Source organism: Suillus fuscotomentosus (assembly GCF_016647785.1).
Source record: "Suillus fuscotomentosus strain FC203 chromosome Unknown F5891scaffold_103, whole genome shotgun sequence".
In the NCBI taxonomy this organism is placed as follows: Eukaryota; Fungi; Basidiomycota; class Agaricomycetes; order Boletales; family Suillaceae; genus Suillus; species Suillus fuscotomentosus.
In genome coordinates, this window is record NW_024539615.1 from 1 (window position 1) to 27,098 (window position 27,098).

A 27,098-nucleotide genomic window follows, 5' to 3' on the forward strand; every position below is an offset into this window, starting at 1 on the left:
TTCATACCAACGAACAAAAAGAAATTCGATTTGGTGGGCATTGTACACATTCCCTGTACGAACCACATTGACGTGATGAATGCCAAGAACCCTGGCATAACAATAGTTGCCATTGAGAGCATCATCGCAACCACGCTGGAGCAGCATGATATTGCAGTGAGCAGTCTTCGGATTAACGACGTCCTGAGCCCGTCGAACATCATATGTGGTATAATTGAACTTGGCGAGATTATGATGGTAGATTCTGTTCCGTTTGAAGAGAATTGAACTAGATTCTGCGTTAGAACGGGTGGGTTTCTCGCACAAAGATTCAGAAGTCCCAGAAGTCCCTGGGTCAAGGCGATCAATATATGGTCCTTCAATCGAGGCAGGAAGTCCTATGTCATACGTCAGGATGATGGCTATCCGCAAGAGAGTCAAGTCAACTACCTTATAGCAGGATCTCTCGCATGGACTGCGGAGATAATGACCAATTTCGTCAAAGACCTTCTCACTTTGACCGATGTGATGATGGAGCTGGGGATCGCACGCAGTTTCATTAGATGCTGTATGAGAAGCCTGTTTTATACTGCCGTTGCTTGATGCGGCGTAATCTTGCTTGACGACGCTCGATTTGCGTCAGCTGGTGAATGAAGGTCTTTTGATCGGTTCGACGGTACCTGCCCTTCGGTGTACGATGTTCCAACTCCCCTGATGGCAGTTGAGTTGGAAACCGAGCAGTGAGAGGGTTGATACTTACTGGCTCCGTGCTGTAGGAATCTGTGGTACCGAAGCGATGGATTGAGGCTACATAATCCCCTAGCGCATGAAGCTTGTAGGTCCGAAGGTTGAACAACTTCTTCTTCTTGGGCTGCCTTGGTAAAGGTGCATCCTGTGATTGCTCTGGCGCTGCCTTCTGCTTCCCTTTAAGGCTGGCACCTGCCATAGGCCCCGGAACTGCAGCCCCACTACCTTTCACCCTGCCTTTCTCCGTGCATTTAGCGGCTTCTTTTGCTTGCCGACGAGACCTCGCATTGGTTTCACGATCAAGTTCATGGGTGGCGTATGCAGTGCACATTTTCGCCTTAAAGTGACGAAGATGCTCACCAAGTTCAGTTGTTTGCTGGTCGAGGATGTCTAGGGTCAGGTCGGAGTGCATGCGAAGCTTGGCAAGTCCATGCCAGTGTGCCAGAATGAACAGGAGATCGATAATGATCTTGTTGTGTGGTTCGGGGAGAAGGCCCTCGAAGACTGGGATAGAGCACTTGTAAAAGGTGAGTACACAAGGATCTATGGGAATCATCCCAAGACATACCTGTAAAAGATCCTCAAAATTCCGTGCAGCCATATGTGACATTTCGGAGGTGTTCGCTGAAAATCGTCTGATGGTCGCGGGTCCAAATGGGGGGACCTGCCTATATCTGTCAGGTGAGGGTGAGTATACTGGGCATTCAGCGAATACATATGCTGCACCTTTTATCAAGCTCGTGTATTAAGTCCTTATTCAAGGCGAAAAGGACTCTCAGCAGGTGAAGTAAAAGCATACGCCAAACCCCAAGTTCGACCTCGTGCAAGAGGTCGACGACGAGTGTGGCAAACAAATTGAATCCAAAGGCACTAAGGCCATCGGATAAAACATTCTAATTAATAGTGAGTAAAGGCGGCAGGTAAGACTGATTACATGGATCATGCTCACCGAGGTTGGTACCCAGGAGTCTGGCTTGAGTAGCGACCCGACGGCTGCACTGTCCATGCCAAGGTTCTTCTCATAGATGAGGCTGCGTGCAGTGGTCACCAGATGACTCCTCGATGTATCGGACCGTACCAGCGTCAAACGTTGCTGCCTATCACGGCTCATTCCAAGATTTTGAAGCCGTGTGGTCGGTATGAGACATCGCGGGCAGGGACAGCTTCCCATCTGCCGGATTGTCGCAATAAGAACCCTGCCTTTGATGAGCTTCAACTTCTAAAAGATAACACCCACGACTCACTTCTCAGGATAGTCTGCAGAGTAAGTAAATACTCGTGGGTAAAACCTGCGTTCGACACCATCGCAGCACAGAATCACAATTCCATGCTTGCAGGCCTCTAGAAACTGATCGTCGAGTAAGACATTCCACTGAGCCTGGAATAACTCGTGCTGGCAATGTGTTGTGCAGTCACGGCCAACCCCTTTGCCGTTAGTGTAGGTGCCCGCAAAATCCTTAAACGAATCCGAAAGCTGCAAATGCATGAACTTTAATGCTGAGTGGGATTCGTAAGGACCAACGTACCTTTTGAAAGTAGGCAACATGATTACCTAGATTGCACGATGGTCTACAACGGCGATATTTTGATTCATTCCCGAAGTACATATATACTGGCCATAGCCTCGCGTTGCCAAATGTTGTCAGCTGCGTGGCATCTGACCAAAACATGAGTGCAACGACCACACGCTGTAACTTACATCCAGCCTCTCCAGGAGACTCCTGGAGTTCACGGTGCGCATCCATAAATGCTGGCGAAGTATACAATTCACCGTGAATGTTAACTTCGTGGGGAAGATGTGCGGCGTTCCATTTGAGTTGGTAAGGTTCATAGTGAAAAAACTCATTGTCCTGAGGATTCGAGAGCTTTTCCCGAATGACGGAAATGAGAGGCCTATAGTACAGTTCCGCTGCCACGTAAGTTCGAGCGCCTGGCTGGGCAGTCGTCCGAGAGAAGGGTACTTCGATGGTCACCAGTGCTTTACACCAGCCAGCATTTTCATCCTCCCATTCATCCTCCTCGTCATTACCACTCGCACCCAACTTTGAGTTGATCCTATCCCATGGCGTGCTCCGCACGTCATCAGGGTCAAAATTCAGGTGTCCGACAATACCAACCAGCTCCTTGAAACCCTCCTGCGACTTCTGCATGCCGCCATTCCAGTACCAGTTGCCCAATTCGAAAGAAGATTTATTGGGATAAGGGTAAAATGCACCATCCGCGACCGGGGAATCGGAGGTGAAAGCTGGAACGGAGCTGATATTGTGGAGTGTCACCGCCTCTTCGGGGTCGTGATGTGGGGGGACGGATGAGAAGAACTGGTGTACCAGTCCAAAGACATTGCGAACTGTACGGAAGGGAGGGGCTCGAAGCAATGTATTAGTGCCAGTGGATGTGTCAGTGTGATCTCCTGGTAGGTTGGGATCTGGCACTGGGATGGTATGATCGAACGGAACACTTGGAGGGGCTTGTGGAAGTACGTCTTCATACTGCCTATAACGTTGCGGCATGGGAACGTCAACACGCCTGCCCCTTCTCTGCGCCAGCGATAGGTTCTCATTGTTGTCCAAAGTCATGGCACCAAGATCAGATTTGGATGCCGAGGCAGGTGCATTTTCTTGCGACCAAAGGCCTGCACACGAAACCTCCTTTGCAGGGCACATTGCCGACAGGGTTGAGCCGGTGCTTGAAGGCTCTGCAATAACCTGGCCAGCGGATGGAGATTGGTCACATGAACGGAGGGGCTGCATCTTGCTAAGGCGCGCATACGGTCTGCCACTGCCATCCACTCTGGACCGTTTTGCAGAACCTAACAGGTCTTTTGCTTTGGATAAAGCAGAAAACAGCCGCTTCTTGCCCTTCGCGCACGAACATTGATGTTTGGTGTAGGTGCTCTCCTGCGTGAACTGGCGTGTACAGCTACATCTGAAAGGAGGTAAAGTCAGCGATGAATCGTCCAGGTCCATGAGAAGTTGAAAGGACGACTGCATTTGATTCTGAATTTATTATACTGATTGGCGCTAAAGACGGCTAGCATGATTACGAAAATCGCCATCACAGCGCGATATTCACACAGCCCAAAACTTCTGGCCTGGCGGACACAATGACGGCAGGGAAGACTGGCCAGGCCAGACGCGGTTCAAGGTAGTGGTAGTGGCCTCATATATAATCCCAATAGAACGCACATTTCTGCCGCACTGACTTATCAATGGAAGCCCCGTCCTCGCCCTCCTCTATCATCACTGCCCCTCTGAATCATCATGAAACCTATCAGAGGTTAGGTAAACTTATTGCAGAAGCTATGACTTGCTGTTTTGCCATCCTACATTATGACAGCTTCTCCGAATCCATGATCGAATGGTGTTGGTAAGATGTTGCTTGCATCCTGTGCGAATTCTGGGCCATGACGCTGCTTGCATATAATGCAGGCCAGTCGACCATGATGGAAATAAGATTCCGCCATCCAGTCTAGAAACGCACCGAAATGGATACGAATTTAAATACCCATGCTGCCTCTGTGCTGACGGTGGTGGAAGAGGGGCGTATGTAGAGGCAGCGGTGTATCCTTGGTGGGATATGAGTGCAAGTAGGATTGACTGGACTGCAAGATGTGCATCAGATAGATGCGGATACAAAGGTTAGCACTCTTCATGCTCAAGGAGATCCTAAACTCACGGTCATAATACAGTGAAAATTGATATGCACTTCCAGCTATCGTCTCTAGCCACCTTCCAGTACCCTCAAAGAGGTAGGAGCTTAATTTACTGAAATACTACAGCTTCATTAACTGAACAAAGAACGGCGGGTTGTCTTACCGGTTAAACTCAAGTGGAATCGCAAGGAGCAAACAGAATTGTTGACCAGACTTGACTCTTTTGACGGCAATGGGATCACGGAAAAGGAGTTTAGCGCTTTGTTTAAACGCTGCAAGAAATGCTTGCGAGTAGGAGTCAGGAACCGCCATGTCTGCCATTCAAAAGGGGTGCAGAAGGACCGTCATCGTCATATTATTGCTTGACTTGATGGATGCAAATACTTGTGTGATCGTGAAATGATGCTGGTGTGTTTAATATAACAGGTCCTGGGTCGTACGTGTTTGATTTGTTCCTGACAACTTGAAATCGGACTGTTTACAATAACAACAATCATAGTAAATATTTATTTATTTTATTTTACCTAAGTATTAATAGTGATAGTGCTGCTTCAAGATGGCGAAATGCTGCATGAGGTATGGCCAGTAGCACTTGGAGGCAGCTAGACGCCTTTTGTACCACCAAATCAAATCGTGATGGCCAGATCATTATTTGTTCTCACAGGTAGGAGCATACACTACATGCACGTACTACATAGCTACTTGAAGATTCCCAGGATTCTTCGAGATTCTCACCATCCACTCACCCGTCACTTACTAGTAGTATAAATAAGCCAGTGTTGATTCACGCACCTGCTTGTACACCTTCCCTACTACCAGCAGTCAGGAGCATGCATGATGTCGGCCTGTCTTTCACCAGAGCTGTTTGACTACTCCACTGCCCATGCAAGCACTTTTGAACTATCTAACTTATTGGGCACTCAATTCATCGATGCCTACGTGGGACTCATAGCAAACCAGAAGGTCAGTTGATCATGATAATATGCATATACTGATTTTTATTCTTTCCGTAGCTCCAAACTGAACTATACATTCTGGCCTACTTGCTCAAAGATCGAGTTTATACTGGCGATCTTTGGGAACTGATTGGGGAGCGCAGTATAGAGGCGAAGCAGGAGGAAAGCTTACGCCGACACCAGATCACCTGTGGGGGTGTGAATGAGGGAAGGCATGTGATTGTAGAGCGATTTCTCATGGAAGAGAGGAAGAAACGGTGTCAAATGGAGGTGTCTTTGTACTCCCAGGCTATCGAAAACTTGGAACAACTCCGCATGCATAAGTTTAATTGATCTTCAGATGAGATACGATCTGAATACTCCTTCTGTAGCATATATTGGAGTTCTATCCAAGCACAATATCAGGACCCCCTCAGCAACCTTGAAGCATGCAACTGCACATTTACCCTGCGCACCATTACCCTGCGCACCTTTGGCCTGCTGGATTGCTACACAAGAGATGTATAAAGCTTGGCTAACGAGAAACAGCGCGCACCTCGAACCAGCTGCGGAGCCTTCAATCAGAAATTCCTCACCTTTGGAAGGCTCCACCCCTTCGGTTCTCGGTCTGCCTCCCGCCGCGTGGGACAGACGAACGATGTCCAATAACTTGCACATCAGTAATGTATTTTTCTGTTAAGCCATGCTCAACTGTCTGTCTCTATAGCATATTGGCCCTCCATCACTCCTGCTCAGTACATGGATCACCGCTGACGTCCAAGATACCTTTTTCAAGGCATTCCAAACTGAGCTGGACATGCAGTCAGACCTGATGACGAAATCTCTTGTTGCGAGGCGTAGCAACGCCTATTTACGCAATCTTGGGCTGGATCTACTCATCCTGCAAGCCAAGAGGCATCGCGCCCACGCTGAGATAGAGCTATATACATTAGCTATTGAAAATACACACGCATTTAACTGTGACCATAGTGAGCAAAAACAGGTTGTACCATCCTCCACCACTGATGATATTGCAGGTTCACAAACATCCTGGGATCAAATCATCCCACGACATATACTTCCCAGGAATGTGAGTCATCATGACGAGAACATTGACGATGACGATGGCTGGAAAGTTTGGTAGTGCCAATTGTCTGGATTATTCTTTCTGCGCGAAACTGCATTTATTTATATTTAGCCCTTGTGAGGGCACTGGCCGCCATGACTTATTCTATCTTTGTACCGATTATTGTATCGACCGTGTAAAGTAGTGTGGCTTCAATAGAATGATGTGTCGTGACCGGCTTTGAGGATACTTCAAAAAATTAGGCTGGTATCTCAATTTCTCAATTTGCTATACTCAATCGTAGCAGCGCTGGGAAGCGCTAGTCCCCGATTTCAAGCTTCAATGTTTCAACGTTCAACGTTGCAACTTCGAAGTTCAAGAAATGACGATAGATCAATTGGTAGCAAACAGTTTGTCAATATACAACAAACAACATGTGACGAATCTTGGCATGATGTCATCAACACCTCGACGCGACATTTGACAATGAGTACAATACATACAATACATAGATAATGTCGCACAGATATTGTACCTAAGTCAGAGAAACATACATTGACAGAAAACAGACCAAGCAGACTCCTCAAGTTCTAACAGCAATTAACGTCCTGCAACTGATCATCCGCCAGGCACCGAATCTGTGTGTTTCGCTTTTATTAGCAACATTCATTGTTTTTCAGGAAATATTTGAACATCACACGTGCATTTTTTACCAAAGACGCCGGGATACAGACCCTGGTTAGAGTTTTGGAATTGTGGCGCAGATACTTCCAGTACGCTCAGGATATGATCATGTGGCCTTATGACTATGATCGTTTAATAAACATACCATTTATCAAGATGTGTCATGTAGCGCCATTCCGGAAAATGCCGGAGATATACTTTCATCCAAATCGGGACAGGCTCTTAGACGCGAGAAGTCAAAGCAACGAAAGTAAGCATATTCACTATAGATTCAATTTTATATTTACTACTCTACTACTAGCATGAACAATAACGCTAATGATAATGGAGGAGACGGTAATCAAAATGGAGGAGATGGCAATCAAAATGGGAACCGCGATCACCAGGTATGTTGAATATTTTCTGACAATTATTGCTCACCGACTCTCAACAGATTCCTGAACGCGATTTGCAAATCATACCAAGGCCTCGCAATGTGCAGTTCACGCTGACGGAAGGACAACACGTGAGTAACGACTCATTCAAAAAGTAAGATTTTAACATTCTTGAAGGAACTTATGTACGTTACATGGGCCGGCGCACGACTCCGTGTGCGCCAACAACTGTATCACCCCGACTTGCCAATTCAGCCCCATCCTCAGCCTCTGCACTGGTCAGAAGAAATGCGCGCGATGCTGGTGCTCTGGATTGCTAGGGAGCGCCGAATTTTCGAGATGGAGATGCGAGAATTAGAATACCTTCTGGGACTTAGAGGTGCGCGTTAGCGCTGCCAGGTAAGCCAGTTCAAAACATGAAATTCCGAACGGACTTACGAGTATTTTAGACCATACGCATGAAGAGGGAAGTTCTAAGAGACTAGGGATGAGTTAAGCGGCTGCGCACATCGGACGAATGTACAATACACAATGTAACACCTACTCCACTCAACATATTCGGAATTTTGGCTGCTGAAGCAAAAAAAAAAATGTCAATGTGATCGACAGATTCCGAGGATTCCAGTGTATCAGTGGACGACACGCGAGAATGGGATCAGAAGCCATTTCCAGTGGACTCGATATCTTGGGCAAGATCCCAGTCGAGCGATATGTCTGGACCAACGAGCCATGTAGCTGCCATCGTTGAGTGCGATACAGGTGCACCCGTTGATAGTGCTCAAGCTCAAATGAATTTTCATGAGCCTGATTCGCATGCAAAGTACAAATTGTGTCAGTGCAATGATGTGATGGAGATGTAGTATATGATACAGGTGATGTGCACCGTCGACGTTGTACTGGATAGAATGCCAGAAGACAAGCAGTAAAGACCTAAAGAGAAAGCACAAGATAAGTATAAAAAGTGAGACAAAATAAAACTAGGAATGAAGAGGTCGCGAGGACCGGGGTCGCGTAGAAAATATTTCATAGGCTTTTCAAAGTTTTGCATGCTGAAGAACAAACTTCGATGATTTCTTCGACTTAACTTTGTCGATATCTGCAAGCGTAACAGGCCGGCATTCATAAGCGTGATTGTATCCCAGTCTGGTATATCGCAGGTTAGTGGACTATGTTAAAAATAAGGGTATGCTTACCTAGCCTGGCCGTCAATACCCCCTGCTTTGTAAAACTCAGGCCTGCGGAGTAGACTAACGACCACTGCACCCCCAATACCAATATTGTGAACAAGACCGAATTTTCCCCGTTTGTCCGGGATGTCGAATAAGCCAGGTGCTTGCATGCCACTACACATCAATTGCATTAGGAATACGACGAAAAGCAAACAGATTGATTGCCACACTAACAATTACGCAATTGCACTGCCAATGTGATGAGAACAATATCGCCAACTTAATAGAATGCTCACTTGTTATATAAAAATGCATACCCAGATCAGTAGCCCCGAGTGCATGTCCTTTGGCTTCAAGACCGCCGCTTGGGTTTACAACATACTTGCTGCCATACTACAGAATGTTCAGTTACTTCCCAACTGAAAAAGAAAACTCTGACCGTATTGTCATCTCTTTCGACCATCTTATGGGCCTCATCAGGGGCACAAAGTCCAAGGGCAGGATATGTAATGAGCTAAGGGAGGGTCATGCGCCAGACTATGTGAGGAAAGGCGTACTTACTTCGTTTGCGGAAAAACAGTCATGCAGCTCAACCACGCCAACCAAGTCGCGTCCTTCACCATCAGCAAAGCCAGTGTCTTTAAATACATTGTCAGCACATTGCTTCGACATCCTGTAGCCGGCAACCTCCATAGCGCTTTTAGTATCATACACAGCAGGGTCGTCCGTCTCAAGGCCTTGCGCAACTATTTCAATGGCTTGATTCTCCAATCCATGGGCATGTACAAAGTCTTCTGATGCAATGATACAGCAGGCTGCACCATCCTGATGCATGGTGAGTATTGAGTACTTGAGAACGGGAGGACCGTTACCGATGTAGGACTGCACATGAACTTCGTGAGTTGAGCAGTAATCTTAGGTGCTTGTAGGACCTGTTCAACCGTCCATCCATTACGGAACTGTGAATATGGGTTCTTGACGAAGTGTGCGTGATTTTTTGCGGCTAGAATACATTTTGAACACACATTTTTAATACGAGCGCTGGATAATACCTATCATGGCCAAGTGTTTGAATTGAAGATAAAACCAGAGATAAAAAGAGAGCACGAACCCAATCAGAGAGCAAATATCACCATAGTATCAGCACTGTACAACAAATACTCGGAGAGAGGTTGTCAAATTTCAGCTCTGCAAAGCATAAGATAAACGCGAGGGTTTATAGAAAAAAGCTGCAAGGCTATCACGTTGCCCTCAGGGCATGCTTAGAAAGCTCCCGTGATCACTGTTATTGCACTGAGTACATGCCATTCTGAGAACGGGCAACTCACCAGTAAAGATCTTGGACGACTCGAGGCTTGAAATTTGAAACACGGCACTTCTGAAAAGTGCATGATGCAACCAAGACTAGCTTACACATCACGGGCGCCGCAAAACTCCGAATTCAAAAGTTATGGCAAACTTTGTTTTTTTTCCTGATGTAAGCCGGCCGTGTTGTAACATCGAAGGAGAGAACAGCAAAATAATATATGTTTGTGGCAGCATCGGTACTCGAAGATATGAGCCAGTCAGTTGAGGGCACATTTACAGCAACATCAGGCTATGCAATCACGTTGCTTGGAGTACAAGTCACTGACGACATGGATGTCCCAGACATAGTACACCTGACCTGTGTCTGTGAAGTGGATCTACTCGTCTCTTACCTTCGCTTCCGTTATCAAGCGCAGTCATGTCCTGGAACAGACCATCTAAAACACCTTCAACTTTTGAATAGGAAGGTGGCAGCGTTTCCAGTGCTCAAATTCGTGTCACCGGTGATACCACGCTTTGTGGCATAACTTCAGGCAGCATGTGCTAAAGCATCAAACACATAGAGACTTGACACCTTGACAGTACTAGACAGTGACTTGTGAGTGCAATAAAGTACTTAGGGTCGTGCTGTCAATGCAAAAGCTTCTACATTTACCACTAGCCGCCATGTTCTAGTCTTGAATTTGCACCTTGATCGCACCTTGAGAAGGGTCTGCAGTGACACGGAAGGCAGAGACAGCATCCTTCAGTTTAAATCGATGCCTAACCAGGTGGGGGCGGCGCCGGCCCCTCAGAGGCTTCAAGTTGATCAGACCGCCAGCGACAAGGTGTATAGCTTTAGGGTACTGATCACATATGGTGAGCATATCGAAATTCTTGCAGAAGGGAGCATATGTACCTGGTTAGCATATCTGTATTGGAAACTAACATCTATCTCATTGGCACTCAGGTGCATGAATGGGAACTGAAAGTATGGCAAATTGAGTGTGACAAAATTTTGGGCTTTTACATACCACTTGTTCATTCTTGCCGACGCCAATGATGAACACCTTTCCACCAAATTGTGTTACCTGGGTACCATGCAGCATAAGCGGAGACTCTTGACGGCATAGACGACTCCAGCATTTCTTACATGTACTGCAGTATGCACACTGCTCTTCACACTGCTGCACTCAATCACAACCTCAGGGCCATTAGCGGCAGCTTTGATCTTTTGGGTCGCGTCCTTTGGCGTCAAATCACACTCGATCAGTACCATACACACACCAGGAACGAGCTTCTTTGCAAAGTCGAGGCGGTTCTGGAACAGATCAGATTACAACTTTGGGCTCGGCGCCTGCAGCACGTGCCGAAAGAGGAGAAACAAGACCAATCGGTCCAAATGTCAATCAATTATATATCATAACATGAAATTCCTAATGCGAACACACCAGATCAAAGTGGGGTCACCAAGGCGGAGACCAACACGCTCGATGCCTGCGAGAGCTACAGCCAGAGGCTCGCAAAGAGAACCTTCTTCAAAAAAAAGGGAATCAGGCAAACGGTGTAGCCACTCAGCAGGGTGCAAGTGATAGCGAGTTAGGGTTCCTAGAAGGTAGCTAGTAAGCATCAATAAAAGTTGAATGTTTGGGAATCCTACCATGGAAAGGAGGAGTGGAGAAGAAGACAACATCAGAACCTGTAAGGAGATACCACATTACGGACTGCTTGACAATAGGTTAAACTGGACACGTACAAGTGTTATACCTACAGGAAGGTTTCGAGCAGGGCACGCCGGCCTCGATTGCAACGCGGTTAGCCCTTTACGTCATCAGCATGCTGGGATGGGTAGCTTACCTGCACCTTAAATATTGAATATTGAATTCTAAGTGCAAGTGCAACGATACTTCAATTGTCTTATCAGCCGATACATAATCATGTGATCCTTTGGCTATACAGGCTGAAAGTACCATCCTGGGACCTGGCCAAGTGCTGACCCAAAGAGAAATGCTTGCGTCATTTCTCACATCTAAATATTCCACCGGTGTTCCCGCATCCTCTGATCCTATAAACCACAATTTTGTGCAGCAGCACAACTTGAACACTGCGATATGCCTTCTGTATTTACCTTTCGTCCTCAACTTCGAGGTTGTATTCACCTGGGCAGTGCAGTCAGTTAATTTCAAGGGAACGCGCATCCAGCGTACTTTGAGCAGGAGAGGGAGCATCCCATGCAATCTGGTGGGGAGGGCAGGTGTCAATTCCATTTGGTGCGTATTCTTCCAATACTCTTGCTCGATAATTTTCCTCCAACCAACGAAGTCTGTACTTTTGACGCAGCTCTTCCAACCTCAAGCAGTTCTTCTCCGCAAGCTGCAGTCCCTCTTTGAGCTCCACCATGGAGTCCACCTCGCCATTTTCATATTCTCTCACTGCCAGAGGCGGAGCCTCATCATTCCGTACTGAGGGGCCGTTGTCATCAAAGTTTGCCTTGCTAGTCTTCGGTGGGCTCTGAGAATTGTTGATAGTGTTGGCACCCTTTACGCTGGCAATTTCCTCGCCGCTTTCATTAGTGTTGTCCACCAATTCTATCCTAGGCAAAGGCATCAGCACATACTGCCGCCAGGTAGGCGCATCAGATTTACCGAAGGTTCAAGTTGATAATATGTCTTTGCAGTGTGGTCTGACGCCAGAGCTGTGGCATATTGGGCTGTGCGGATGTGCTGTCTTGTTGTAGTTGCAGAATACTGGATGCAAGTTCAAGGGTGTTATATTCCTGCCGTGCTTTTACTTATGAGATTTCAGGCTAACCATCTTGGCACAAGGTTGATACATCAAGGTACACAATCAACGGGTTGGGCCAGAACCATCCTGGCCATCTCGGCCATTTTTTTTCTGGGCCAAGCGTCCACTTTCCGCCAGTCCCCCTCGGATGTCATAGGTTTGACGTCAGGGCTGCAGTATAGTGGGCATGGCGGATGCTGCTTTCTAGTTGTGAGATGCAACGAGGTGTAAGTTCGAAAGAGCCCTATACCAGCCACGCTTTTGCTTAGCTATTGGTTTTCAGGCTGACCATCTTAGTATAAGGTTGATACATCACGGCACACCGTCAATGGGCTGGGCCAGATTCACCCTGGCCACCTTGGCCAATTCTTCTCTGGGCCATTGCTGCCATTTACGGTGGCCTCTCAGCGCCAGTTTCCCCCAAACATCACGTAGCGCAAGGGATAAAAGCTACATTCAGTACCGGTGAAGCCTGGGTTGTCTATTCTTCCTCCCCAACTATCATAGCTACCCAGGAGGCCACCCCCAGCATTCCGAGCAAATGTGGCTCATCAGCTCTTCAAATGGGGCCTCGAAAAAAGGCATAAGATGTTCCTATGTTAACCACAGGTTTTGTAGACTCATTTTACCTCTCAGCTCCTCGTCTGATCCGCTTGTCTCCCATGGACGCCACTTTGGTCGAACGGTATTCACGCTTTGTAATTATCCTTCCTTGCTCACCAATGGTATCCTGAGATTGGAGCAAATGGAAGACACCCCATTAGAGGATTTCTCTGCTGAGTCAAGGACGTTCATCTCTCCCACTTACTTGTTTGCTGATGTGCTTGGCAGAGAGCGGCGGGAACATCGCGTCTTTGAGCAGCTGTTGGACTCCTATCCCGGCCTTCTGGAGTGACTGAAGGATGGGTCTGAGGAGGAAATCATTCACATTGGAGAGCTGGTACACTTTTATCTGTCCATGCAGTTCTTACTTATGATTTACAGATTGGTAGGAGAGCGGCGGGTGCCAGAGGCGACGACACAAAAACACTAAAGTCTGCAGTACTCGATTGGGTGACCCCGAAGGGTGAAGCAATACAGCCTCCTTTACATTGTAACTCCAAAATTGACCGCGGTTTCAACCATCCACTTACTGGATCTCTCCTCTGTCCTGCTGGGCTGGACTGGAACAACCCTCAGTATGTTTCAGTTTGAGCTAACATCAAAAATCTGATTCCTTTTGCTCTTTGTAAACAGGACGAAGGAGAATTTGCGAAGTGGTGAAATACTGGTCTGTGGGGATCAATGGCCCATTTTCTTGTACGCCCACCACATTTATGACCCTGAAGACCTGTGGTGCGGCCTTCTCAGAAGCCGCTTACTAGTATGTGTGAGTATGCACTTGTATTCATAGAGTCCATTCACTGTATGGTATTCTATCAGGCCTACAAGCATGTTTTCACCTCTCCGAGTTCAGTTGACAGAGAGCCGAAAGCTACACGATCCGGAAACGCTCGTCTCCACGGGATGAAATCCGTCACCATCGCTTCTATTGCATACATCGCAACTCAGGTTTGTGAAGTATCCTTTTGCAACGGAGAGTTTCTAATGTACAGCTGAAGGTGTGATTCGCTTTGAGCTCATCCTCAGTGTTTTCACGGACCGACACAACAACAGACTCAGAAATGTTTTATCATAGTTTCCTCGATCTGTTAGAAGACCCTGAGGAATTCAAGGAAGTTGATGAGCTGTTGACCTGGTGGAATCGGTATTTCTATCACCCTTCACTATGTAGTTACAATGCTAATACATTTCTCAGTCAAGTTTTTCCTACCTCCTTTGCTGCCAAGAGGGCTATCAGTGTCAACAGCGCCTTATTCAAGATCCGACAAAAGTGTGTTGCCCTCAAACAGGCTACAAATGTCCCTTTGTAGTCTACATGTATACAATCTTAGTACGATGTTACCCAATGATGACCTGCTGTGGCCTCTGTAAACCATCGAAGCGATCGGATGAGAACGAATATGTAATACTGCTGGAAAATAGTAGCCATTGCCATTGCATGCCGCATCTGTCTTCTTTGCAGTATTCAAGCACGCTCTGCAGGATAAGATCTGAGAAAGCCAAGATTGCATGCTATAGCTATATTTTGGCTGCATGCTGATGGTTACTGGTATCAGCGTCCTGGCGCCTTTGGCACAACGCAGCCTTTGGTTCAATGACTCTATCTGGCGACGTCATCCTGGGAGAGTTTGCAGAAAGCACATTGGTTCTCTCACGTTACATGGGAGGACTATACCTCAGCAATCAGCTGATGAAGGCACTACACCGTTGTCAAGCCTCCGCATTGTGGGACAAAAGTAACCCCCAACCAAAGCAATCTGGCCTTGGAAGGCTCCAGCATTTAGAGAGAGTATGCGGAGCATAATATGACAATATAAATTCTTATCGAAATTTGGTAGAATGTCAACGCATCACTACTCATTGCCTGAATTGTGTAGTTAGTAGATCTGAGCAACACAGACTAGCATTACAACTACATATCTAACATCAGCGACGAGAGAGATTTTGCTGGGGGTGCAATTACAAGCTGAATCGAGGGAGCTTGGCAATACATTGTAGACGCTCACCGCCCATGGGCCGTCGGCAGTGTTGGTCCAACACAGTCCGGCCATCTAAAACTTTGTCTAACACTGAAATTTGTTGAGAGATTATGGAGAAAATAAAAACAATCAAAAGCTACATACCATCACTGGTGAAGGGCAGAGTTGTAGTGTCATTGTTGCTGGTCCTCAAAAAGGCGACGGTGGTCGCTCTCGACAACTTAATCTTGCTTTGCAATGGTGGGTGGGTGTTGCAACATGTATCATCTCGGCAATAGGCTGGTAGGTGATTGCAACTAGACTCACAATTGTACACTCGGCGGGTTCTGTCCAACTAAGTCCGGGTATTCAAAGCTTTGTCATGTGGGGTATAATTCTGATAGATATTATGCAGATTTTGGATTAGATAAAGCTTGCTAAGAATTTATCTTTTTCGGGTCGGTTACCTGATGATAATGTAGTATCTATTATCAAAAATTCTGCATGAATAGAGCAGGTGGGTCTAGCTGCTGCCAAATGATATCCGCTGCTCCAACGAATGACATATGAAATCAAAATTACAGATTTGCAGCAGGATGCCACTTACTGGTGAGTCATAACTTTTAGACGTTATACCATAATTATGTCATATTGAAGATACCTATGGCCAAGTTGTAGCTTGACGGATCTACAGCCAAAATGATATTGCACAGACATAAGTCACTAGTTTCAATATGAACGAAAAGAAAACTAAATCACCCTCATTATCCTAGTCATTGGCCACGGGACTTAAGTATATAATGCTATACATGAGTTTATAAACTGACATGCCATGATTTTACTAATCGTAGGAGTTAGACATTTTATAAGGTGAGTATAAGAGTTGATCGTAAAATTTATGTTTCAGTGGTGGATAAGATCTCCATGTACTCTGTGATATGCGCGTCGATAAACGCCCAGTAGATGTGTTGAATCAGGCGAGTATGAACGACTCGTCGAATGGCATCATATAATGCTGACGCAGATCTGGAAAACGAGTTAATTATCTTCATGTTGTCGGATGAGTCATTTTGGGGCTTACTTTGTATACGGATTCCTACGTCGGGAGCATTGTCCAACTTTTTGGAGAGCAGTGACGAATATCGTCCAAGCGCGTGTTCAATTTGCTGGTGTGTTTTTGCGCTCCATGGCAGTCACAGTCTGGTCGTCCGATAGTAATGAATTCGAAGGCTCGGAGCCATTGAAAGAGACGACGAGCGAGAGGATCCAGTCGCATGAATCAGTGGTGCAATGTTGCCCAATCTGGTCTCCATTATATGGATCCCAGGATTTGACTGTTGTGTCGAATGATGCTGAGACAAGCTGCTGGCAGGCGACCGAATACACTTCAAACGTAACTTGCATGAAGAAGCTCGGCGTCATCGGCGCGTCAAATTTCCGGATGGGGTGTCAATATTTCAATGCTCATTTGAAACAGTCATTCTTCGAACAGTTGGTCGTACTTGGCAACAGATTCATCCGTCTGCTTGCACCCTTGTTCGTCTGAATTCCCTCGAACGTGTTCTACGAAGGGGCGCTACAGAATGGTGTCACTGCTCCCGAACGCCTTCATAATAATATCGACTTCCTCGCCCCGGGCATCCCGGTGCTCATCTAGAACCTCTACGAGAACCTTGGTCGGGAGGGAACACCCTCCAGAAGAACCTCGTTCCTCCGTAGGGGTTTCCATGTCCTCATCCCTCAGTCGCACCTGCCTGTCATTGGTCGCAGGACGGAAGTTCAATGCGGAGATGATCCTGACCAAGTCCTTCAAGTCAGGTTTCGTACCTGCCCCAATCTGAGGGCCAGCGTTCCTACATTGGCAACCAATGCATTTCAATAAAAACGACTCGCTACACCATGTTTCTTGTATGCCCCGGTCATTGCGGTACACTAGGTCAATCATGCTCGTGATGTGACACCATGGGGACGAAATACTAGTCAGATATTGAACAATGTCTTCTGGGAGCAACATCAAATCACATACGTATCTTCACTTAGTACGTGGGTGATATCTTCTCCAGTAAAAATGATCGGTAGGGAAAGGCCACTTAGTTGGTGCGCGGAGCAGCAGGACTTATCGGTCGAGTTCGTGAAAGACACAGGAAGCACCTTGCAAGAACAGCAAAGCAGCCGATGTCTGGAGCATGTTCAATGTCCAACGGAGACGGGTGGTTAGTCGTGGCAGAAGCATTGGCACTTCCGGTCTGCAACGTTGCTGGCGCAGTTTCATTGACCACATTGGATGCTGTTGGTGGCGTGCTGCTATGCGAGCCACCGACGTGGGCTTGCCGGCGAGGAGGACGTTGTAGCTGCAACAACTTATCCCGTTTTCCACTGTGGGCATTAGCGGTGCGCTGCGAGACAATATCAACGTCACTGAATAGATGTCAAAAAGTCAGGAAAGCTTACATATTTGCCTCGTGTTGCAAAGACGTCCACAAGGGGGACCCCGCATGGGCGAGGAGTTTGGTCCTGGGGAGCGGAGGAGCGAGAAAAGATACGATCTATCATGCTTTTAATTTTGGAGCCTTCAGCGTTGCGCGTAGTGCCAGCGCGATTGTTACGTCCAATCGGAAAATGTGGATCAAACTGTCAAAGGATAGTGAGACGTGCATCAAATTTAATCTACTCTATCATATGGACTTACATCATCGAAGAATCTACTGGTCGGTATTGGAGCGCGTTGTGGGCGAGGCCGTGGGTCTGGGATGGGTTTCTGCAGGACTAAAATTAGGGATTGTACAAAACAACGAGCGCGAAGCATGATACAACGAGAAAATTTGCTCACCTGTTGAAATTCCTTTTCTGACTCGCTCAAAGGAACTGTCCATGTACGAACATGTCCGTCGTAACAGCCAGTAGCGATGAGCTGGCTGTCCTCGGAAAATACTACACACGAAACGGTATCAGGGTGCTCGAGTGGCTTGCCGATGGGTTCGAATGTGTCCATGTCAAAGAACCGCGTCTTGTTGTCGAGTGAAATGGTTGCGAATTTGGTGCCATTGGGAGTAATGGCTAGTGAGTAAAAGAAGTTGTCGATGTGGACGTCAAACTGCTTGATGATGTCTCCAGTGGTAGCATTTAATATTCGGATGTCATTCCAGTGTCCACTAACGACTCGGAGATAGAGACCATCTGAAGTGAATGCGACTCGCCATGCCCGCTGTTCTATTTTGAGCAGCTCTTCTCCGGTTTCTGTATTCCAAATAATGATGTGCTTCTGTGTGCCTGCCGCTAGTTTTGCCCCATTCGGGGAGTACGACACCGAGTTTGCCCAGCTGCCTACTTGGAGTGGTCCAAGGAGTATTTTGCCCGTCTCTCTCTTCCACACGCATATAGTTTCATCCAGTGATGCACTTGCAAATGTCTCGCTGTCTGTTGCAAATGCGATACCCTGAACCAGACTCTCATGGCCCTTAAATGAGACGGGCACTCTTTTGAGCTCTCTCTTGTTTGTCGCAACTTCCCAGACCAGAATGCTTCCATTCCCTCCTCCACTCACAATCCAACGTCCATCAAGGGACGCTGAGACCGCCCAGACTCCGGCATCGTGACCCAACAAGGGCTTTCCCACCTGTTTCCCCGTGTCCAAATCCCACACCCGAAGACTCTTGTCGGCTGAGCCAGTGACGAGGAGACGGGTACCGCGGATGAAAGCTACTTCGTACACAACTTCCTCATGACCCTTGAGTGTCGGTTCAACAGGATGGGCGGGCGCTTCTGTGGGTGATTTGTGGGTGGTGACCGCCATTCAATCTTTGTTCCGTGTCTCGGTTAGCAGAAATACCGAGGGAGCAGCAATCACTTACATGCCAGTGCGTTATAATGAGTAGTCGTTAAGTTGCATCTTCTGTAAGATACTGACTATCACTGAACCCTGATGTGGGCTTTGCTGTAGACACGTGGTGTCCAGCATACGGATCATCTTCAGCGCTTCTTCCAGCAATTTTCTTCAGTAGGCGCCGTAGCCGCCTGTTGTAATACAATTTCCCGAGTCAGTTGACCCAAGGGTTCTTCTTACATTTATCTTGAACTAATAAGTGACAACATAAATGTCGCGAATCAATCGCTTGATATAGGTTGGCTGTGGTAATAGCACCTCCGAGTCAGGCTAAGAGAGAATGAGATTGGTCGCCCTGCCACAGTAGGACGTGCGGTTTTTGCTATATGATTAAGTGCCCCCGACATCTCGCGTTGATCCAGACAGATAAATGGTCAGTAACATTTGAATTTCCTGAAGAACACACTTATATGATAGGATCATCGTGTAGATGATATTTTAACTGAGGTGCAACGTATTTTTTTTGCCGATGATACACCTCGGGTGTGCGCTTGCTAGGCGTTCTTGTTGGCTCCGTAACGACAGTGCTGCGACATGGCTTCCTCTTAACGCATTATACTTTGCCACAAAAGAACTCGGAATGATTGTGTTACTGGTGTGTGCTTAGTCAAACGGCCAAGGAGTTATCATGGCAGCATGAGAACTGACAAATGATCATAGTGACCTTTGCGGTAGCCTTCACGAGTGATCCACGTAGATCGCGTGACAAAGCACTTGACGAACTGGTATCGTCTAATGGATCAACATAATTAATTCCCTATCCCCCAGGCAATGTGGCTTCGCTCGGGGAAACACTGGATTTGAAACCGTTCTTGCCCGGCAGAGGTCATTTCTTTATCCGAATCTCACAAATAGGTTCAAGTGCCATTTCCATGCGATATGTAGTCCGAAATGCGGACTATTGTCAGGTTACGGACTGTAGTCCTTACCCAGGGTTTCTGTAGCATGATTATATAAAAGATGATGACGGTCGTGAGTTCAATCCACCCATTTGATCCCTTCCAGCGTTCTCTGGAGATGGCGCGCAGCCTAGTCGTCGCCAGTATTGGTTTACTCTGTTCGAGCTCTTTCGCGTCAGCCCTTTCGTGGAACGCGACTGAATACATGTTTGTATTTGGAGACTCATACAGCACCGATGGATACAACATCTCTGCTGGTGTCAACTCACCAGTCCCAGGATATGTAAGCATTTGGCCTGTGCTTTGACTGTTTCTTGGACCGACCTCATATCTTCAGACTTCATCAGATGGTCAGAACTGGGTTCAATTTTTGAGTAAGTAACAAGAGAAAGGAGCACTACTCTGTATCTGACACCGCAATAGCCGGTACATACAACCAAAAGACCGTGAGGGTGAGAGTAGTATAATGCACTTATCTGGCTGGTATACTGATATATGAAGTCCAGACCTTCGACTTGGCGTACAGTGGTGCAACAATCGATGCAGCCCTTGTTCCACCTTATCAACCCACTGTGCTGTGTGTATAGTCCTTCTATTCGGTCGTTGTCTGAATGATATCTGCAGCTCTGTGGTTGATCAGGTGGCTCAATTCGACAAGTACCTAGCATCCAAGCCTGCTGGCGCTGCATGGGACAGCACAAACAGTCTGTTCGCTGTGTGGATTGGTATAAATGATATTGTAAGTATATTCCGCACAATCCCGTGAATTTCGAATAGTTAAATTTATATATCCAGGGAAACTCTGAAGGCTGGGTAGGTTATTCTCATTGTACTCGCGATGGGAATAGTATTTGTTGCTGATCGCTTTGTACCCAGACCAACATCACTCAAGCCAAATTCTATGGAACTCTCATGGACCGTCTGTTTTCCCAGGTAAGCAGGGTTGTACCCGGAGCGTTCGATATGCTATTGACATCATTAAATCAGGTTGAAGATTTGTACTCAAAGGGCGCTCGATCGTTCTTGTTCCTCACTGTTCCACCTCTGAATCGCGCACCCCTCTACATCCAGCAGGGTTCAAAGAATGCAGCGAAAGTGGGCACTAACGTTGCTGAGTACAATACGCAACTCACGCAATCCGTACGAACCTTCAAATCCAAGCACCCAAACCTTGACACCGTCACTGTGGTGGACACTCAGCCCATCTTCAACACACTTCTTGACAACTGGCAGACTTACGGTTTTGTAAATGTTACTGGTTACTGCGAAGCTTACGAAAATGGCACTCCCACTACCACTTACCAGGTTAAGGGTTGTGAACCTGTGTCGAAGTACTTGTAAGTCAATTCGAAAGTCCTAGGCGATTCTAATGGTGTTGTTTTGCAGCTGGCTTAATGCTCTGCACCCACTGTTCACGGTTCACAAGTGCGCTCCTGATGTTGAATGTTTGATTGTTCCTGATGACACTATTTCTATCTAGCATTTTAGCAAAGGCGATCTCCACTGCCCTTAGTGGTCATCCTGCCACGCAGATCGCCACCTAAACCTAAAGTCCCGTTACCACTTTTATACAACGTTCGGTGGAGCCGTAGACGGTAGAGTGTGTGATCTCAGCTATTCTCAAAACAGTCAAGAGTTGGTGGAATTTGTAAATGACCCAAGTTCACTGTCGACTGGAGCGAAGACGTGGACTGGCTAATTTTGAAGTCGTGCGTCCGCGCGGTGGTCAGATGTTTCAATGAAAATCTAGCAGAATCATCTGGCTTGAAGAGTTGCGCAAGACATAATTGAGCATGTTGCAAAGATGACCAGTCCATTCAGGCAGAAGACGCCTTCAGGAACAGAGAACTGGTTCCACAGCCGAATAGATAGACCTAGATGATCAACGCGTGAAAACTTATCCTGAAATCTGATAGTGCCAGACATGGTCATATTGGAGACGCGCTGGTTAATATTGAATATTGAATGGCGATCACCACTACTCGGACTGACGCTCAAGCTTCAAGGGTCATAGAGAATTGATGAACGAGCTTCCATCCTCGACACCCGTATCCTCTTCAACTGGCTCGGTCGACAGGCATCTCCAGGTGTGGGATCTGGACAAGTTGGAAATAAGTGGGGCCCTTGTTGGGTCACAATGACACTGTCTAAACGGGTGCGGCGTCCTCATAAGGGTGTTGGGTTGTTGTGAGTGGAGGAGGGAATGGAAAAATCTTGATCTGGGAAGTTCAAGAGTCTGTCCCGTGTAAGGACCGTGAGGATGTGGTTCGGGATGTTGTATTTGTACCAGACAGCGAGACATTTGCACGTGCACCATGGGACGAAACGGTATGCGTACGGAGGAGAAAGACGAGAAAAATCCAGAGTCCTTAGGCCACTCAGAGTCACTGACAGCTGGGAAAATATGGTGTCGTACGCCCTAGATGAGATAAAATTAGCAGCAGGAACAGAGAAGTACACCATAACCATGGCATCATTTGGAATACAGAGACCGGAGAAAAATAAAGGAGCGGGAATGGTGAGTCGCATTCAGATCTACATCAGTGAAAACCTCAAAAATATATGAATCTCTGATGCACACAGCTTCTACCCACTGTCCATTGCGAGGTATGGATTAGTATCAGTCACTGAATAATATCGCAGAGGCCGTCCGGCTTATGATAAAACAATCTTCATCCAGAAAGCTAAGGATGACGCCGCGTGGGAAGGGAGGTTCACCGGCTTTAGGACGGATAGTACTATCGTTGGGCCAGAGTTGCAAAATCTGAAGACCTCATTTTCATATCTCAATAACTACCCCACATTGAGACAAAATAATTACATGGAATTATAGCTACGTGTGTCATAGGAAAGCTCTAGTTGACAGAAGAACAAAAGGTATTTAAAAGATGCTGCCAGAGGGATGCCGACGCAAGATGTTAGAAATAGTAGAGTTGCAAAATTTCCCATGAGCGGGTTGGCGTAGATGTCACACTATGTCACAATGTCAATTTTATGAATATGAACCCCGATCCGGCAACCGGTACGTATGAGACGAGAAAGTTGGTTTTCTACGCGCAAATTTAGCGAGGTGGCGCAGAAAGCTTCTTGCTTCTCACCACCTCGCAGTCGTCTATCAGTCTCAGTCCAACGTCTAGTTTCTAAGTCTTTTTGCTTCTTTCCAAAGCTCTACATAGCCAGTATGGACCCTAACAATGCAATTAGACCAGACTACACGCTACCAGAGTTCCAAGGAGAACGACAACAACTAATAGACGAAGGTTTAACCGAGCAGCAGGCCACTCGATCCTTGACAGCGTTATGGAATTTTAACAATAACGCTGAGAAGGTACGCTGGACAGCTAGGCAAGTACTCTTAGAAGAGGCTCGTCAACGAGCCGAAGAAGACGAAGCCCAGAGGCTGCAAGACCTCAAAGACGAAGAAGAAGCAACTCGTTTAGAAGACAGGAAGAAAAATAAGAACAAGTACGCGCCTATCAAGCGCGGAAAGGTACCTTCCGACCCTACTATACTCCCAGCGCAATACGCGACCAGGAGACTAAAAGCAGGAGATTACTGCGAGTTGCACTACTTCACCAACAAAGGCCTAGACGAGGCCAAGGTCGCAACCTTGATTGCGGAGCCCGATGCATTAGTAATGCTCCCAGCAGCGGATGGAGTACACTCTTGGGTGCCCGCCGCAGCGGTCAAAGATCCCAAGGCAGCCCCCGTTACTAAAGACGAAAACCTCACATGGGAAGAGTTCAATGAAGTGGCCCCGCGCATCATCTCTTTCATGAAGGTACACGACTGGCCCGATGACAGAGTCAGCATGCATATCCAATTCTGGATGGCTCTTCAAGCTCACCGCTGGCGCCACGCACCCGACGTACTCAAACAGAAAGCTCTGTTACTGTACCAGTCGCAACAACGACGTCGCTGGCACCTTACAGTAGGAACGGCGCAAGGTTGGAGTTTGGAAGAAATCAACCAAGATCTGTTGTTCGAAGCGAGAGAAGAATTATTCAATGAGAAGAGAGACAAGGAAACAGCATTCGCAGTACAGGTCAGTCATTCCAGCCTGAGGTCTCTCGTAAAACTCGAGCGCTCATCATACCCTTGTGCCTTCGCACCGTCTTTCCCTCCTTTTGTCTACCCCTTCTTGTCATTTTAAAAACTTTCAATTGTCGGCCAATCGCGCGCCGACAAAAAACCCCCCTCTACTCATGCATCACGCATGACGACGCCTTGGTTATCACAACCTTTTTGGGCTATGGCCAATCACGTGCCGAAAACGAAATCACTTCGTTCAAAATTTGCAGTTATCACAACCAAACTTCTCATTCTTGGCTTGAATTTTCTCCCACTCTTTTCTCGCATCGCGCGTCGTGGTACATCCACATCCACAATCATCTAGCAGGCAGCAGCAGCTTATTCAGCCAAGGGAGCAGAACCCCCGCGCCAGCAACAACCAGCATCAGCGCAGCAAGGACACGCGTCCCAGAAGCGCTCGCAGCCTCCCTACGAAGAACCAATGGGCAGTTACAAAAAGGTGCGCACAGATCGTGCTCCTCTTACCTCCGGGCCCCTCCCATGCTGTGCAGTATGCTTGGGACGCAACCCGCACAAAACCATTGAGTGCATGGCCACTCACACATGGGACAAGCAACACGAGACGTTCACGGAACGTATCCGCAAAGGCCTGTGGACAAAGGACGGAAAGCAACTCTGCACCGCTTGGCAGCGCGAAGAAGGCTGCACAGTGCCTAGACACAACGCTCGACACATCTGCTCGGGATGTGGAGCCTCTTCCCACGGCGCCCAGAGATGTGCTCGAGCACAGAAGGCAGAACCCGCTAACGCCGTATAAATTAGAGGCTTGGACGTGCGAGCTTGAGGATCTCAGACTCTACGAACGTTTTGTTAAGATACCTGAAGGTCTGCGTATCGGTTTCAAAATAGATTTCCCCCCTGTCACTTGTGTACAAACCCCTCCTAATAAAGCCTCAATTGTCGAATTCGAAGCCGAATTTCATTCCATCATCCAAAAAGAGATAGACAAAGGGAGATATGTCGGCCCCTTCGAAGCAAACATGTTAGAACGTCTAATCGGGCCTTTCCAATCATCCCCTCTAGCTATCATCCCGAAGCCCAGAAAACCAGGCAAATTCTGGATCATTCAGAACTTCTCTTTCCCGCATTCTCTGAGTATGTGCTTCCCTAATCCGTCGATCAATTCATGCATAGACGCGGACAACTTCCCAACAACTTGGGGAAAGTTTTCCATAATATACCATTTAATATCCACTCTCCCTCCAGGTTCCGAAGCCGCGACCCGAGACATAGCGGAGGCTTATCGAACAGTCCCACTTCATCCTTCGCAATGGCCAGCGGGCGTAATCCGGATCTCGGACACTCAGTTTTGTGTAGATACCTGCACGGCTTTCGGCGCTACTCCGTCAGCAGGAATTTACGGACATGTAGCTGACGCCGGAACCGAAATATTTCGACATTGTGGAATCGGACCACTGGATAAATGGGTCGATGACCACATATTTCTCAGAATAAGGCGCGAGTACCTTGAAAGCTACAACGACAGCAGGGCATCATGGTACAAAGAATTCGCTGAAGCCGGCTTAAGGCAGTCAGGCAGTAGGCTATGGTTCGGCGGATTCTGCCCGATCAAAGGTCGGATGGAGGAGTCTAGCGAAGACCGCTCATCACCATTAGTAGATTTATCGCAACGCTCACTCCGTTCGACTCACGACGCCTTATTCACCTTCTGTTTTCAAGACTTAGACGATTTATCCGACTTCCTAGGTATCATTTGGGAGCGCCTGAAAGACCAATTCTTCAGTACCTCGACCATTTATATAGGTTTCACGTGGGATTTGAAGCGGATGGTAGTAGCCTTAAGTCCTGCAAAGGTGGACAAGTACCTCGCGGCCATCCACAAATGGAGGAAGAGGCACGTGCATGTGCTACAAGACGTACAAGAATTGTACGGTAAACTACTGCACGCATGTTCGGCGGCACCTCGGGGACGAGCTTACCTCATGAGCCTCGAGGACATGCTATCGACCAATGGAGCTAAGCCGTTTCTGCCCCACAGAGCGGGAAAAACCGTAAGCGAAGACTTAGACTGGTGGTCGGATCTTCTTCAATCAGGAGGAGTAGCACGGGACATCTATCCAACTAACAGACTCCAAAATCCTCTCGCTTTCTCGGACACGAGCTCAGGCATCGGAATAGGTATCGTTATAGGAGAACGCTGGAGAGCTTGGAGGTTAATACCAGGTTGGAAGACTCTCAATGGAGAAAGAGAAATCGGTTGGGCCGAAGCCATCGGATTTGAGCTGCTTATTTATGCCCTCGCCTCTCTCCCACACACTAGCAACAATGTTCTCGTCCACGGGGACAACACCGGGGTCGTGGAAGGTTGGTGGAAGCACAGACACCGCAACAAAGCGGTCAACGGAGTTTTTCGGAGGATCCACGACTTCCTTCACCATCTACCCAACCGTCTCGACATTACAACAGCCTACGTCCCAAGTGAGTTCAATCCCGCAGATGGCCCATCCAGGGGCATACTCGGACCCACCCACCTTCTTCTCCCTCCCATCAACTTTCCCGTCGAACTTAACCAGTTCATCATCGACGCAACTCTACCACTCTCCCCCATCGAGCTACGAATGTTGCGAGACGGGAAGTACTCTGTTCCCGCAGCTAAGCTCATCAATCGTGCCCTCCTCAGACAACAGGCAGCAGAGCGAAACAAGATCTATCAGGCCGAAGAAGAAGACCTCATCAGCCGTGCGATCAGAGACGAGTGACTACATGAATCGCAACCGTTTTGGAGCACCCTTACCAGAGTCACCCGCAGCATCCATAACCAACCCCCAGAACTACAAACCGAACCTCACCCCTCGTCCATCCAACCTCTGACCTCATTGCCTGGTGCGCGAACATTTAAGACTCTGGGTCCCTGCGGGAAGCAGCACCAGACAGTTAGCGTCTTCAGCAGGAGACCCCAACACTCACGAAGTATCAGACGAGCAATTGAACCGAATCCTGGAAGTAATGGGCTCCGCTTGGGCCC

The 27,098-nt window shown here is 47.5% G+C and overlaps 6 protein-coding genes across 6 annotated transcripts; 4 read left to right on the forward strand and 2 right to left on the reverse strand.

Moving 5' to 3' along the window:
- Positions 1 to 5,215: 5,215 nt before the first annotated feature.
- F5891DRAFT_1207720 (uncharacterized protein) lies at positions 5,216 to 8,297 on the forward strand (the record flags this gene model as incomplete). The annotated part of the gene is made up of 13 exons (XM_041369085.1): positions 5,216 to 5,341; positions 5,392 to 5,657; positions 5,706 to 5,835; positions 6,041 to 6,302; positions 6,351 to 6,403; positions 6,687 to 6,789; positions 6,920 to 7,019; positions 7,060 to 7,152; positions 7,233 to 7,313; positions 7,365 to 7,449; positions 7,497 to 7,568; positions 7,615 to 7,816; positions 8,047 to 8,297. The coding sequence occupies 13 exons, from the start codon at positions 5,216 to 5,218 to the stop codon at positions 8,295 to 8,297; spliced, it is 1,824 nt and encodes a 607-aa protein (XP_041218827.1).
- Positions 8,298 to 8,471: 174 nt separating this feature from the next.
- F5891DRAFT_1207723 (uncharacterized protein) lies at positions 8,472 to 9,613 on the reverse strand (the record flags this gene model as incomplete). The annotated part of the gene is made up of 6 exons (XM_041369086.1): positions 8,472 to 8,580; positions 8,631 to 8,780; positions 8,875 to 8,999; positions 9,046 to 9,120; positions 9,168 to 9,431; positions 9,479 to 9,613. Coding segments are annotated over 6 exons (858 nt in total), but the record flags the coding sequence as incomplete, so codon positions are not given.
- Positions 9,614 to 13,005: 3,392 nt separating this feature from the next.
- F5891DRAFT_1131324 (uncharacterized protein) lies at positions 13,006 to 14,590 on the forward strand (the record flags this gene model as incomplete). Its single annotated transcript, XM_041364655.1, has 9 exons — positions 13,006 to 13,142; positions 13,314 to 13,457; positions 13,509 to 13,568; positions 13,670 to 13,855; positions 13,914 to 14,046; positions 14,071 to 14,087; positions 14,129 to 14,232; positions 14,307 to 14,424; positions 14,476 to 14,590. 9 exons carry the CDS (start codon positions 13,006 to 13,008, stop codon positions 14,588 to 14,590), a joined length of 1,014 nt encoding a protein of 337 aa, XP_041218829.1.
- A 2,224-nt stretch (positions 14,591 to 16,814) lies between these two features.
- On the reverse strand, positions 16,815 to 19,031 carry F5891DRAFT_1196582 (WD40-repeat-containing domain protein; the record flags this gene model as incomplete). Its single annotated transcript, XM_041368328.1, has 5 exons — positions 16,815 to 17,091; positions 17,390 to 17,634; positions 17,690 to 17,869; positions 17,928 to 17,996; positions 18,069 to 19,031. The coding sequence occupies 5 exons, from the start codon at positions 19,029 to 19,031 to the stop codon at positions 16,815 to 16,817; spliced, it is 1,734 nt and encodes a 577-aa protein (XP_041218830.1).
- A 1,107-nt stretch (positions 19,032 to 20,138) lies between these two features.
- On the forward strand, positions 20,139 to 21,564 carry F5891DRAFT_963255 (carbohydrate esterase family 16 protein; the record flags this gene model as incomplete). Its single annotated transcript, XM_041375981.1, has 10 exons — positions 20,139 to 20,303; positions 20,358 to 20,394; positions 20,444 to 20,472; positions 20,527 to 20,597; positions 20,645 to 20,759; positions 20,816 to 20,833; positions 20,897 to 20,953; positions 21,008 to 21,357; positions 21,407 to 21,445; positions 21,501 to 21,564. 10 exons carry the CDS (start codon positions 20,139 to 20,141, stop codon positions 21,562 to 21,564), a joined length of 945 nt encoding a protein of 314 aa, XP_041218831.1.
- A 1,637-nt stretch (positions 21,565 to 23,201) lies between these two features.
- Positions 23,202 to 24,173, forward strand: F5891DRAFT_1153369 (uncharacterized protein; the record flags this gene model as incomplete). The annotated part of the gene is made up of 1 exon (XM_041365185.1): positions 23,202 to 24,173. One exon carries the CDS (start codon positions 23,202 to 23,204, stop codon positions 24,171 to 24,173), a length of 972 nt encoding a protein of 323 aa, XP_041218832.1.
- Between the last annotated feature and the right edge of the window lie 2,925 nt (positions 24,174 to 27,098).